The 15,500-nt window shown below is 40.3% G+C and overlaps 1 protein-coding gene across 5 annotated transcripts in view; it reads left to right on the forward strand.

Annotated features, from left to right (window-relative positions):
* Positions 1 to 15,500, forward strand: part of DMD (dystrophin) — a 3,436,004-nt gene that overhangs the window by 1,112,990 nt on the left and 2,307,514 nt on the right. For all 5 annotated transcript variants that reach the window (XM_077482558.1, XM_077482560.1, XM_077482557.1 and 2 more), the window contains one exon: positions 4,875 to 5,056. In XM_077482558.1, coding sequence (XP_077338684.1) covers positions 4,875 to 5,056 — 182 coding nt within the window. The remainder of the gene's footprint in view (positions 1 to 4,874; positions 5,057 to 15,500) is intronic.

Genomic DNA, 15,500 nt, shown 5'->3' on the forward strand with positions numbered 1-15,500 from the left:
ATTCTATATTTTACTGTTGCTACCATTTTATTAAAGAAAAGGCCTTATTGAAAAAAAAAATGCAGCCAGCATAAAAAAATAACATATAAAAATAGGCAGGCAGCCTGTTATCACTTTAGTGCAAGAGCACTACATACTGGAACACACTGAAAGACAACAATTGCAGCCAGTAACAAATAAAATAAATGTGCAGTGTGAAAAAACATATACAAGATGTTACCAATTTAGTGCATGTGGTCAGGGACAGTCTGTAAAGAAGCTGCGGGTCATCAAAAAATAACAAAATGAGGAGGGCATGAGCAACGCATAAAAAGTTACATGTCATAAATTTCTTTGATCCTCATTGTCCGGCGTCATTAAATAAAACATAATTTATTTAATATACCTGTATATATATATATATATATACACACACATATATATATATATATATATATATATATATATATATATATATATATATATATATATATATCGCCAGTCAATATTGCGTTGGCCCACCCTTTGCAGCTATAATAGCTTCAACTCTTCTGGGATGGCAGTCCACAAGGTTTAGGAGTGTGTCTGTGGGAATGTTTGACCATTCTTCCAGAAGCGCATTTATGAGGTCAGGCACTGATGTTGAAGAGAAGGCCTGGCTAGCAGTCTCGACCAGAGGCGGACTGACCATTGGGCCACTCGGGCACTGCCCGAGGGCCCCATGCCACTAGGGGGGCCCAGCCTCAGTAAAACCAGGGACAGTATGTAAAAATTTGTGTTTTTTCTTTTACATCTGTCTCTGAAATGCCCCTTACCGACATCCTTTTGGTCTAAACATCCTGAGATTATAGCTGTCCCACTTCTTCAGTACCTTCTCAGCCAATAGAAACAGGTCTGTGTATACTGTGTGATTGTATACTGTGTGGGTGTGTTTGTGTCTACTGTGTGGCCCCATAATCTCTGATTGCCTGGGGCCCCATAATCTCCTATTGCCTGGGGGCCCCATGAGTTGTCAGTCCACCCCTGGTCTCGACTCTATTACATCCCAAATGGCTTCTATGTAGAGGCCAGGACTCTGTGCAGGCAAGTCAAGTTCCTCCAACCCAAACTCGCTTATCCATGTCTTTATGGACCTTTCTTTGTATACTGGTCCAAATCATTTGGTGGAGGGAGATTATGGTGTGGGGTTGTTTTCTGCGGTTGGGCTTGGCCCCTTAGTTCCAGTGAAGGGAACTCTTAAGGCATCAGAATACCAAGACATTTTGGACAATTTCTCAATTTTATGACTTCCAAAATACCAAATTTCACATTGACAAACAGTCCAGAACAGCAGCCAGACTGGTAACTGGAAAAAAAAAAACATGGGAATCAATCACCTCGTCCCTGAGGATCCTCCATTGGCTAGCCGTGAAGGATCGAGTTACATTCAAGACCCTCTGCCTCACTTATAAATGTACACAAGGAAAAGCCCCGCAATACCTCTGTGACAAAATAAAGCACTACACCTCACTCTCCGGTTAACTAACAGAACCTCCTCAACATCCCCAAGACCCATTATAAATTAAAAGGAGAATGATGGTTCGCAGTCCAAGGACCACGGCTATGGAATGCTCTACCCACGGACATCTGCTCGGAAGAAAACTATCTGGCCTTCAGGAATAAGCTCAAGACCCATCTCTTCTGAAAACCCAGATGGACACTGGCAGCAAAAGCGCCCTGAGTTGATTTAGTTTGCATATGTAGTGCTATATAAGTTATTCATTCAGTAATTCATTCATTCCCAGCTTTGTGGGAACAGTTTGGGGATCGCCCTTCCTGTTCCAACATGAATGTACACAAAGCAAGGTCCAAAAAGACATGGGTGAGTGAGTTAGGTGTCCCAATACTTTTGACAATAAAGTGTATATGTATATTTATATATATATATATATATATATATATATATTGTGACAGTAGGAGATGCTGTCATGGTAAAATTGGTAGTTTAGGTGACAGAGGGTGTGCTCATTTGCAAGACTGCGGAGCATAGATGTGGACTGGAGAAAGCTGTTTTCACAGCTTTCTCCAGGTTTTGGTATTCTGGCATGGGGCTCTGTAGTTTACAGATTCCACAGTGTCTTGGGTGGGAAGGGATCTCCAACCCTGTGTCCATATTTTGTAGATGACCAGCAGGGTGTGTGCTCAGGTGAGCACAGCCCTTATAATGAATTTATGGGGATACCTCAGGGCTCCCAGTTAGAGCCTGCTCCACACCGAGAGACAGGAGGTCTCCAGGAGTCAGAGGGGCTGCAGGAGGCAGCCAGAACATGTGCGACTGCAAGAGGCAGTGAAACGGCCTTAGAACTAAGGCCAGAGCAGAGCTGTGGGCGCTAAAGTAAAGCCGTCCACACTGAAGGATCCAGTGGTCTGTGTGACCAGGATAAAGAGCAAAAGTACTTCTACATAGAGCCAGGTGGGCTAGCATTTTCTATTGTGTGTATTTGCTGGAGAAGAACCCCTGCATGGGAAACCGTTATGTTATAGACTTTTATTTGCCTTTTTAATAAAAATGTGCTACCATGTCCTAAAATATAGTTTCTGACTGGCTTGAATCACTGGCAAAAGCATCTACTACAAGAGCGAAACCACCCCCAACTTTACAATATAATAAATTATATATGTATGTATGTATATATACGCAAGAGACTCCCATAAAAAGAGTTTGCACAAACCCACCAAGTCCAGGAGTCCAAGCCTTACCTTATCCATGCTCTTTGCACTGTAACCCCTTCAATACAACCTAGTGGAAAAGTCCCTGGCCTGGGTGGCTCCACAGTGGGAGAAAATCCTGGATGCCATTTTAGTTTTTTTTTGTTTTTAAGGTGTGTTTTTTTTTTCATTTGTGTTTCCATACTTATTTTGTATGGTTTTTATTTCATTTTTATTTTCTTTGCACTGCATATATTTTTGACCCCTAATGTGCCCTTTTTCTATTACTCAGCCATTTTTTGGACATCTTATTCACCCTTTTGTTGGCCCAATGCCGCGTACACATGATCAAACAATCCGGTGGAAAAGTCCGCCGGACTCAAGTCCGCCGGACAATTCCCCCGTGTGTGGGCTCCGGCAGACTTTTTTTACTCAAAAGTCCGGCGGACTAAGAAAGTAGTTTTGCACCAAAATATGTCCGCCGGACTCGCTGTGTGTGCTAGTCTGCCGTACTTTTGAAATGAACTGAGTTTTCCCGCACGGAGAAAAGCCTGTTCATTTTGAGAGTGGCTCCAGGTAGCCGGGACCAGCGAAGGAAGCGTCACTGGCCCTGTCTCCTGGTATGGAGTTAAAGGGGAAGCCCTATGCCAAAAAAATGGCATGGGGGTCCCCCCCTTAGGTCCATATCGGACCCTTATCCAAGCACGCAACTCGGCCGGTCAGGAAAGGGGGTGGGGACGAGCGAGCGCCCCCCCCCCCTTCCTGAGCCGTACCAGGCCACGTGCAAGTTCTTCATTTCAAAAGTACGGCCGGAAAAGTCACGTGTGTGGGCAGGTCCGCTCGTTCGGACAGTCTGGCTGAGTTTACGGCGGTTTGTCCGCCAGACTAAGTCCGCTGGATAGTCTGATCGTGTGTATGTGGCTTAAGCTACACCACTGTGTACCAAGCAACCTTGCTTTTGGTGAGAATGTTATACACCACACCAGCTCCATTATTTTGCATAGAACGCTATCCCTTCCATTTAGCAGTATGTGGAATGCCATGAGGCAGCAGAAGGAAGAAGAGTAATACCATAAGAAAGAGTATTGGGTTCCTGGCAGTTAGAAAGAGAAGATTTGTTGGAAGGCTTCAAGTAGGGATAGTTCACCCCTCCCTGATAAAAGGGGAGAACATTGGGAATGTAGTTCCACCATCCCAGAATAAGTCAAAATTGCCCCACTTTGAGGAGACACAGAATACCTTAAGGAAGTCCACTAGAATCCAGACTTTTTCAGATAAGCTTCTGCAAGAAAATACACTCTTTCACCCTTGACGATCATATCTAATATGCATTTTACTATATCACAAATATATTCATCGGAGTTATTACAACTATCGCTGTCACTGCTTTGGTATGTGGTTATTATGGCAGTATGAGTACATGTTATACTTTTCAGCAGCATCTTAACATACTAGACTGTGTTATTACTGCCACTTAGTAAAAGGTAATATGCTGTACAAAATTTTAATGTATAGCCAAATCATGCCCTTTTGAAATAAACTATACCCATTTGGATTACTCGATGATTTTGAAAACTGATGATCTACTTTAGTGCTGGTCTAACATAATGTATACAGCACATTTTAATTGAATTAAAGTTTTCAAATTCATAATTGTGGTATGAAACGCATGGCTTAATTTCAATAATCGAATAATCTTCACGTTAACCCATAAAGCACACCCTGCTGTTATCCAGCCTAAAACCTTTAAGTATACTGCCATCAATGTTGGAGAAAAAAGTAAGAATAATCTGACATATACATTTATTATGAATTTATTATTACGTTTATTACTGCGTACAGCAGATTTTATACAGACACACATATACTACATTTTAATAAAAGCAAATTGAAGATGCATTCAGTTTTCTTGTGTGCATACATGCATTGTAATAGTGACATGATTCTGTGCAACAGAAAACGTCTAAAACATATGTTGTAGAAAGAAATCACTACTTTTTTTTTCTAGAAGTAATGTCACAAAAAAACGTTTTATGCAGCAAAAACAAATATAAATGCAGAACAGATTCACCATTGTCTTGTTTAGTCCTGGTAATTTTACCACCTACATTAGGTTGAAAATCTGCTTTATATCCCTGCATATAATTATACTGTTATAAAATTTAACTATTCTCCACTCCTGCTATAAAAAATTTCTTTATTTCTAGGGCTTTATGATGGAATTAACATCTCACCAGGGAAATGTTGGAGACGTTTTGCAAGCTGGAAGTCAACTGTTAGCTATTCAGAAACTTTCTGATGATGAAGAGAATGAAATCCAGGAACAGCTGAATCTCCTCAATTCCCGATGGGAAAGTCTCAGGTTGGCAAGTATGGACAGGCAAAGCAAGTAAGTTATGATCATTTCATTTAATGTCTTTTTTTTTCTTCTTTTTTTTGTGTTATCACATAGTGCTTAAAGTGTGTCTCTAACCAGTGACATGTCATCAGAAAAGGAACCAAAGAAATCTCCAACAACAACAAAGGCAGCAATAAAAACACTTCAGAGTAGGATAAAGCTGGAACACAATGTTATCTTTTTTTATTTTATTGTTCTTTGTGTCCCTGTACAAGATTGTCCCTCACTTTCTATCCTCCCTTCTCCAGTAGCCTCAGAAAACAAAGAAACCTGATGGTAGTCAATAAAAAAAAAAAAAAAAAGTTTTGGAGTTACATTTTTAAAAGGTTGCCATTTTTTTTTTTTGTGAGTGAAATGGTTCTTCAGGATACAATTTCCACTGAACCAGGATGTTCCACAGTAGCTGGTTGTTTGCTTCAGATCAGTAATCCCCAAATTAATCTAATATTTTTCCATTAAATATCTTGCAGAAGGCTCTTTTTTTACCTAAAATAATAAATAAAATAACTAAAAATGTTTTATTGAAATACAACATTTAATGTGGATTCATTAATATAAGTAATGTTTGTCTACTGGCTTATTTACTGTCATGGATGGGGGCAAGTTGGACTAGTAATGGTCTAGTAAGATAATGAAAAGACTCAATGACAGATTCACTGGGTTGCTAAAGAACAGAATATGTTTACCACTAGCTTCATCAAATACATTTTTAATGCTCTTATACAGTGCCTTGAAAAAGCATAGCCCTTGACATTTTCTACATTTTGGCATGTTGCAACCAAAAATGTGAATGCATTTTATTGGGATTTTATGTGATAGACCAATACAACGTGGCACATAATTGTGAAGTGGAAGGAAAATGATAAATGGTTTTCAAAAGTCTTTACAAATAAATATGTATGGCGTGCATTTGTATTCAGCCTCCCCGAGTCAATACTTTGTAGAACCACCTTTCACTGCAATTAAAGCTGCAAGTCTTTTTGGGGATGTCTCTACCAGGTTTGCACATCTAGAGAGTGCCCATTCTTCTTTGCAAAATAGCTCAAGCTCTGTCAGATTAGATGGAGAGCATCTGTGAACATCAATTTCTAAGTATTGTCACAGATTATCAATTGGATTTAGGTCTAGACTTTGACAGGGCCACATGATTATGCTTTGATTCAAACTATTCCATTGTAGCTCAGGCTGTGTGTTTAGGGTCATTGTCCTGCTGGAAGATTAACCTCCACCCCAGTCTCAAGTCTTTTGCAGACTCTAACAGGTTTTCTTCTAAGATTGCCTTGTATTTGGCTCCATCTTCTCATCAACTCTGACCATCTTTCCTGTCCCTGCTGCAGAAAATCATCCCCACAACATGATACTGTCACCACCATGTTTCACGGTGCAGGTGGTGTGTTCAGGGTGATGTGCAGTGTTATTTTCCCCGCCACACATAGCGTTTTGCTTTTAATCCAAAAAGTTAAATTTTGGTCTCATCTGGCCAGAGCACCTTCTTCCACATGTTTACTGTGTCCCCCACATGGCTTCTCACAAACTGAAAACTAGACATCTTATAGCTTTCTCTCAACAATGGCTTTCTTCTCGCCACTCTTCCATAAAGGCCAGATTTGTGTAGTGCACAACTAATAGTTGTCATGTGAACAGATTCTCCCACCTGAGCTATGGATCTCTGCAGCTGCTCCAGAGTTACCATGGGCCTCTTGGCTGCTTCTCTGATTAATGCTCTCCTTGCCCAGCTTGTCAGTTTAAGTGGATGGCCATGTCTTGATAGGTTTGCAGTTGTGCCATACTCTTTCTATTTTCTGATGATGGATTGAACAATGCTTCATGGGGTGTTCAAAGCTTGGGATATTATTTTATCACCTAATGCTGCATGTTCACTAAGGTTCTCTAACAAACTCCCAAGGACTTCACAGAACAACTGTATTTACACTGAGATTAAATTACGCATAGATGGACTCTATTTACTAATTATGTGACTTCTGAAGACAATTGGTTCCACTCAGGGGTCAAGTCCTGGGGAAAAAAGTGTGGGAACTCCCACCCAAGATCCACTCCCCCACCAAAAAAAATTAAAATAAATAAAGGTACGCTCATATGCATATATATTTCACAGAAAATACAGTACATTTATTGTAAAGTGCCAGTTTACAAATAAAAAATAAGTTAACTTGTCAAACAGAATAATCAACACAATGGGTGATGATCTTTCCCTCGCAGGGAATTTCTAACACAAATACACCCTGTTCCAAATTCAAATACAGCAAATTAGAAAATATCACACAAACTGGAATAACGTTGCCCTTGCCGTGCAAGATTATCGGCAACGGATCAAAAAACTCATGGATCGGATCATTCCTTGGATCTGAGTCACAGATCGGATCTTTTTTCGGATCAGCAAATAATAATTGAATTTGCAAAAACCTGTGAAAAATTTCACCACCATATAGTCCCCACTGCAATATACATCTCCCCTACTGTAATATCCACGTCATCTCCCCCAATATTATTTTGGCTGAGCATGGATGGGTATGGCTGGGTATTAGCAGAATATGTATTGGCAGGGTAAGTATTGGCAGGGTATTGCAGAATATTGACAGGATAAGTATTGGCAGGGTATTGCAGAGTATTGGCAGGGTATGGCATATTATTGCTGGGTATTGCAGATTATTGGCAGGGCATTGCTGGGTATTGCAGGGTAAGTATTGCAGAGTTTTGGCAGGGTAAGTATTGCAGAGTAAGTATCGGCAGGGTAAGTATTGCAGAGTATTGGCAGGGTATTTGCAGAGTATCGGCGGGGTATGTATTGCAGAGTATTGGCAGGGTATTGCAGAGTATTGGCAGGGTAAGTATTGCAGAGTAAGTATCGGCAGGGTATGTAATGCAGAGTATTGGCAGGGTATTGCAGAGTATTGGCAGGGTAAGTATTGCAGAGTAAGTATTGGCAGGGTATGTATTGCAGAATATTGGCAGGGTATGTATTGCAGAGTATTGGCAGGGTATTGCAGAGTATTGGCAGGGTATTGCAGAGTAATGGCAGGGTATGTATTGCAGAGTATTGGCATGGTATTGCAGAGTGCTGGCAGGGTATTTCAGCATATTGGGTAATGCAGAGTATTGGGTATTGCGGAGTATTGGCAGGGTGTTGCTGAGTATTGGGTAATGCAGAATATTGGCAGGGTGATGCAGAGTATTGGCTGGGTATTGCAGAGTATTGGCTGGGTATTGCAGAGTATTGGCTGGGTATTGCAGAGTATTGGCGGGGTGTTGCAGAGTATTGGGTATTACAGAGTATTGGGTATTGCAGAGTATTGGGTAATGCAGAGTATTGGCAGGGTATTGCAGAGTATTGGGTATTGCGGAGTATTGGCGGGGTATTGCAGAGTATTGGCGGGGTATTGCAGAGTATTGGGTAATGCAGAGTATTGGGTAATGCAGAGTATTGGGTAATGCAGAGTATTGGCGGGGTATTGCAGAGTATTGGGTAATGCAGAGTATTGGCGGGGTAATGCAGAGTATTGGCGGGGTAATGCAGAGTATTGGCGGGGTAATGCAGAGTATTGGGTAATGCAGAGTATTGGGTAATGCAGAGTATTGGCAGTTTATTGCAGAGTATTGGGTAATGCAGAGTATTGGTGGGGTATTGCAGAGTATTGGGTAATGCAGAGTATTGGCGGAGTAATTCAGAGTATTGGCGGAGTAATTCAGAGTATTGGCGGAGTAATTCAGAGTATTGGCGGAGTAATTCAGAGTATTGGCAGGGTATAGCAGAGTATTGGTGGAGTAATGCAGAGTATTGGTGGAGTAATGCAGAGTATTGGCAGGGCATTGCAGAGTATTGGGTAATGCAGAGTATTGGTGGAGTAATGCAGAGTATTGGCAGGGCATTGCAGAGTATTGGGTAATGCAGAGTATTGGCACAGTATTGGTGGAGTATTGGCAGAGTATTGGTGGAGTAATGCAGAGTATTGGCGGAGTAATGCAGAGTATTGGCGGGGTAATGCAGAGTATTGGCGGGGTAATGCAGAGTATTGGCGGAGTAATGCAGAGTATTGGCAGAGTAATGCAGAGTATTGGCGGAGTAATGCAGAGTATTGGCGGAGTAATGCAGAGTATTGGCGGGGTATTGCAGAGTATTGAGTAATGCAGAGTATTGGTGGAGTAATGCAGAGTATTGGCGGGGTATTGCAGAGTATTGAGTAATGCAGAGTATTGGTGGGGTATTGCAGAGTATTGGGTAATGCAGAGTATTGGGTAATGCAGAGTGCAACTTAACATACTAGTGACTAACATGGTTTACTTCTCGGGAGAGCACTGGGTAGAGGGGAGGGAGGAGACAGTCCGTATCCCAGCGGTGTGTTTCTGTCGCTGGCTGCGCTGGAGGCCGTATGCGCACTGCCCACTGACTCCAGTGCGTGCCCACGTGTACGGCCGACGTCATGTGACCGGTTGCTAGATGCGGAGCAGCCCTAGCCTAGCAACCAGTCACTCGGGCGGCAGAGGAGCGATGGGCTACGCACTGGCGGTGGGCTACTCAGGCGGCTAATGGGAACGGCATTCCCGTTGTGGAAATAGTACGGGAACGCCGTTCCCATGCGTTCCCGCAGGACTCGAGCCCTGGTTCCACTAGATTTTAGTTATGGGTATCAAAGTAAAAGGGGCTGAATACAAATGCACGCCACACTTTTCATATATTGTTTTGTAAAAAATGATTGCCTGTGTAGCCACATGGTAAAGGAAGTCTTAAGCAAGTTACAGTTTACAATACATGTGTTGGCTATTCCTGGCATGTCAGATGAAGACTGTATTTCTGTTATGTTTTCTGTGTCTATAAAAGTAATAAGGTTTGTTCTGGAAAGTAGTATTTGGTTTAGTATTATAAGACTGCTAAATGTTTTTTTGTCTTTTTTTTCCTGCATCACTGAGTAGACTAGAATCAACTCTGATCTCTTGGGATTGATTGCACGTTTTGTAAGAAATAGCATTGAATCTAACTTGTAGCATGGGGCTTAGAGACCAATGAAATAGTTGCTGAACTGCAATAATAGGACTGTCAATGTATCAAGTACCCTATAATGTACTGTAATGATTATTCTTTCCAAGTAGTTTTGTCTACTGGTAAGAGAAACACTTTGAAGTTTTTAAGAGTTTTAGTCACTTATTGTTTCTCTACTTAGCAAAAGATTACAGTAAAAACTAACTGACCCAATGCATTTAAAGAGCACACAGCACCCACTGTATAAATTAAAGATGAACTCTAGGCAGATATAAAAAAAACAGATTACTGCAACTCTCTATTTAATGTATTCATAATTTAAGCTTTTTTAAATGCAAGTAGTATCAGGAGTTCACGGGTATCAGCCTTTTGCAGTCCCTGTAGAGTAGAGCTTAGGAAGACGTAGTGCAAAGAGCCAATCTGTTCATGTACTGACAAGGAGCATGCTGATATAGGAATAAAAAGGAGTGACAGAGAAATTAGTACATCATTGTGCTGCTTCTCATTCACTGTTCAGTCACAGGCTGAGGGCAGGCCCATCATAGCCTTGGCTCAAAGAAATTGGTTTGAATGATGCTGGCTTTCATTTAACCCAGAAATCTAGTGGTGGAAAAGAATTGTAATGAAGGACAGCTCTGTGATAAATCTGAGTATTGCAGCAATGTAGATTGTTTATCCACAAATGAAAAAAAAAATCCTAGTGTGTTCAGATCTAACTAACTAACTAACTATATATATATATATATATATATATATATATATATATATATATATATATATATATATATATATATGTATATATATATATATATATATATATATATATATATATATATATATTATATATATATATATATATATATATATATATATATATATATATATTATAATATAATATGTGTCAATTTCAAACAAGAAAATGCATATTGTGCCCAGACTCTACAAAAATAGCAATTGTTGCTTGCCAAAATCAGCCACATTGTTTCTCTTTGCAGAACAATGTGCCCTGGCTTTCCAAAAGTTTATGAACCTTTAAAGAGCCATGTGAAGGCAGTTATATACTCTATAAAGAGCTATTACAGCAGTGGCATTATTATCCTTGATTATGCCAGCCCTATGTGGATCACACAACACTCTATCTTAGCCAGATTGGATTTTCCAGTACTTCTCTCTTAACCACTTCCCGACCAGCGCACGACGATGTACGTCGACAGAATGGCACGGGCAGGCATATTGGCGTACATGTACGTCCAATATTCGTTGCCGCCGTGCCATCGGGAGCGCGCCGCCGGCGGCACGCTCCCGCGCTGGTCGGGGCCCCCGTGAGTCCGGTCGCGGGACCCGCGGACTCGATCGCCGCGGGCATCCCCGCGATCGTCTCACGGAGCGGCCGAATGGAGGAAATGCTGTATAAACAACATTTTCCCATTCTGCCTAGCAACTAGTGACGCTGATCTCTGCTCCATGTGATTGGAGCAGAGATCAGTGTACACTAAATGAAAGCCCAACCCCCCCACAGTTAGTAACACACTCCTAGGAACACTTAACCCCTACACTGCCACCCACTGGTTAACCCTTTCACTGCCAGTGTCATTTACACAGGAATCACTGCATTTATATAGCAGTGATTACTGTATAAATGACAATGGTCCCAAAAATGTGTCAAAAATGTCCGATGGGTCCCCCACAATGTCGCAGTAAAAAAAAAATAATAAAAAATTATTAATAAAAATGCTATAAAACTATCCCTATTTTGTAAACGCTATAACTTTTGCGCAAACCAATCAATAATCGCTTATTGCGATTTTTTTTACCAAAAATATGTAGAAGAATACGTATCGGCCTAAATTGAGGGAAAAAAATGTTTTTTTATATATTTTTGGGGGATATTTATTATAACAAAAAGTAAAAAATAATGCGTTTTTTTCAAAATTGTCGCTCTATTTTTGTTTATAGCGCAAAAAATAAAAACCGCAGGGGTGATCAAATACCACCAAAAGAAAGCTCTATTTGTGGGAAAAAAAGGACGTCAATTTTGTTTGAGAGCCACGTCGCACGACCGCGCAATTGTCAGTTAAAGCGACGCAGTGCCGAATCGCAAAAAGTGGTCTGGTCTTTGACCAGCAAATTGGTCCGGTCTGAAAGTGGTTAAATGCTGCTGCTTGGATGGTGGGTGGAGCAAGGTTCCTGTGATATAGATCTTCCAATACCAGTGTCCTGGAAGTTTAGACAAACCTTATTGATACTTGATTTTGCCAGAGCGATCTTGCTCAACAGATGAATTAAAGCTGACCTCTAGGCAGATATCAAAATAAAACTGATTTACGCAACTTTGTAATTATTAAGTACATGCATTTCAACTGTTAACAAACTCCTGCAGTTCCTGTATGGAAGGGATGGTGTGTGGAAGAAACAAGCAGCACAAGGAGCCAATCAATTTATATGCTACCATGAAGCACCCTAAATGAAAGAGAATAACATAAAGACAAACACATCACTATGCTGCTTCTCTTTTCACTGTTCAGTAATAGGCTGGGGTAGGTCCAGGACAACCATGGTTCAGAGGAACGGGTTGACTGATGCTAGGCATCAGACTGAAGAAATCTAGTAGTAGAAAAATGTACATGATTGAAGCTGATTATTGCAGAAAAAAACATGTTATATTAGTTTACAGTATCTCTTAATGAGCTGTACTTTTTTTTTGAGACATCTAGTGGTCGTTTATGCTATTGCACTAAATTGCACTTTATGTTGTTAAATATTAGTAGGGATAGGGGTCTTATCACAGCTTTCACATATTAAAGGTATTACCCTTCCAACGAGCAGCCCCCTATAATTGAATTAAACGACTAACCTTTGCACAGGTAAGGGGATCACATATAGTATAATTTCCCCCTTTTAATTGAGTTCTATAACCACTTTCAGACCATACCATTTTAACGTCCTTTTTTTCTCACAAATAGAGCTGTCTTTTGGTGGTACTTGATCACCCCTGCAGTATTTATTTTTTGCGCTATAAACAAAAAATAGAGCGACAATTTTGAAAAAAAAAAACATTATTTTTTACTTTTTGTTATAATAAATATTCCCCAAAAATATATATAACATTTTTTTTTTCCCTCCATTTAGGCCGATACGTATTCTTCTACATATTTTTGGTAAAAAAAATATCACAATAAGCGATTATTGGTTGGTTTGCACAAAAGTTATAGCGTTTACAAAATAGGGGATAGTTTTATGGCATTTTTATTAATATTTTTTTTTACTAGTAATGGCGGTGATCAGCGATTTTTTTTTTTTTTTTATTGTGACTGCGACATTATGGCGGACACATCGGACATTTTTGACACATTTTTGGGACCATTGTCATTTATACAGCAATCAATGCTATACAAATGCATTGATTCCTGTGTAAATGACACTGGTAGTGAAGGGGTTGACCAGGGGGTGGCAGTGTAGGGGTTAAGTGTTCCTAGGGGTGTGTTACTAACTGTGGGGGGCTGGGCTTTGTGTTAGTGAACACCGATCTCTGCTCCAATTACATGGAGCAGAGATCAAGGTCACTTGTTGCTAGGCAGAACGGGGAGATGCTGTTTACAATGGCATCTCCTCGTTCAGCCGCCCCGTGAGATGTCGGGGGTATCCCCATGGCGATCGAGTCCGCGGTGGCGCGCACGCGATGGTAGGGGGGCATTTTAAAATGGACGTACCTGTATGCCAATATGCCTGCCCGTGCCATTCTGCTGACGTACATCGGCATGCGCCAGTCGGGAAGTGGTTAAGGAATCTTGGTTGTAAGCCATCAGGTTCTGGTGATTTATTTATGTTAAGCTTCTCTAATCCTTTTTGGGCTCCAGCCTCTGTTAGCCACAAGTGTGGATCCTGTGGCATGTTGCTAACAACACAGTTGTGGTTGTTATATCCCTCCTTTTCCTGTGTGAAGACTGAGGAGTTGAAAGCATTTCGCACAGCGGCCTTTTCCTTGTCATCTGTAACCACCTTCCCTTCCTCGTCCTTTATGGGGCCTATTTGTTCAGTCCTCGTTTTTTTTCATTTTAATCTATTTTAGAAAATTCTTGGGATTATTTTTACTCTCCTCTGCTATGTGTCTCCACTAAATACCTTTTCAACTGATATATCTAAGTAAAAGTTGATGATAAGAGGCCCAGTGATAAATTTAACATTTTTTTTTATTCGTTCATTTAAACTTGCTGGTAGGTAGTTATTAGTAAGGTAACACATGCCAGATAACTGAATTTGAATAAAATATATGGTGCTCATTCTATTCTCTAGAGCATGGCTATAAGTAATGTTTTGCAAATTAAGTTGGTTTGGTCCTTTCTCCTCTCCATTTGAGATCAGGAACAACATTCTATGAAACTAAATGAAAGGACCCTCAGAAAAACATCTGAAAATGGCAGAAACCGAATACCCCAGACATCCTTTTTTCATTTTGTTGGGGGATTTTCGAAACAAACTCTAGGAAATTAGACAATATATATATTGCATCATGTTATGAGTTCACTTTGGAGCCTTTTTTCATATGATAATTTTTGAACTCCTTTGAGATTCTCTTGTGGTAGTTTGACATCACACTGTGATGTCAAACTACCACAAGAGAATCAGGAAAAATAATCTGTATCCTATGATTGTTTAAATGTTCCTTAATGAATTATACAGTATTCTGCAAAAATTATGTCTTTCATTTTGTACCCTATACATGGATTGAAATGTTTGGCAAACCTTGATACTGGTACATCTCTACAAAGATATAATAACCTTTCTAATGCTGTTCAAAGTTTCCATTATATCTCAGAGATAAATGCTCATGAAAATGTTCGTAAAAAATGTTCTTATAAGTGAAACTGTTGTTTCTGAAAAAAAAAATATGAAATGGCATAGGAGCTAAAGGATTAAAGCTACCATGTGTACCTCAATTGTAAATAGAATTACAGCTTTTCTGTTCCTGAGATGTCAAGAACAGCTCTTGGGAAGATGAGAATCAATGTATTTCTATACAACTAATCTTTACCAATATCTTTTCTAATAGCTTACCAACTGTTATATTTCCTAGCCTGTTATTCGTACACACAGGTAGCAGTTTACAGGCATTGTACAGCAGTAATATGAGTCAAAGTGGACAACATTTTTGCTTTTATAGATGGGTATTTTGTTCAGTAGAGAAAAAAAATCTCTCCTTTTCCTTGTATACAATATATACTGGGGAGAGAGGGAGAAAAAACTCCAAACACTAACTGTTTACCAGTCACTGCAGAGAGACTACAAACTGGCCCTGTACCTGGAGGTGCTACAAGACGCCAAAGACAGACAGACCCTGAGCCTGTACAGACTGAGTACCCACAGCCTGTAAATCAAATTAGGGTGGCACCGACAGACCTACAAGCCCAGGGAGAGTAGAGGGTGCCAGCAATGTGACCA

The sequence above is a fragment of the Lithobates pipiens genome, unplaced genomic scaffold, assembly GCF_037356315.1.
Source record: "Lithobates pipiens isolate NorthernLeopardFrog02 unplaced genomic scaffold, aLitPip1_a1.2 Scaffold_16, whole genome shotgun sequence".
Classification (NCBI taxonomy): domain Eukaryota; kingdom Metazoa; phylum Chordata; class Amphibia; order Anura; family Ranidae; genus Lithobates; species Lithobates pipiens.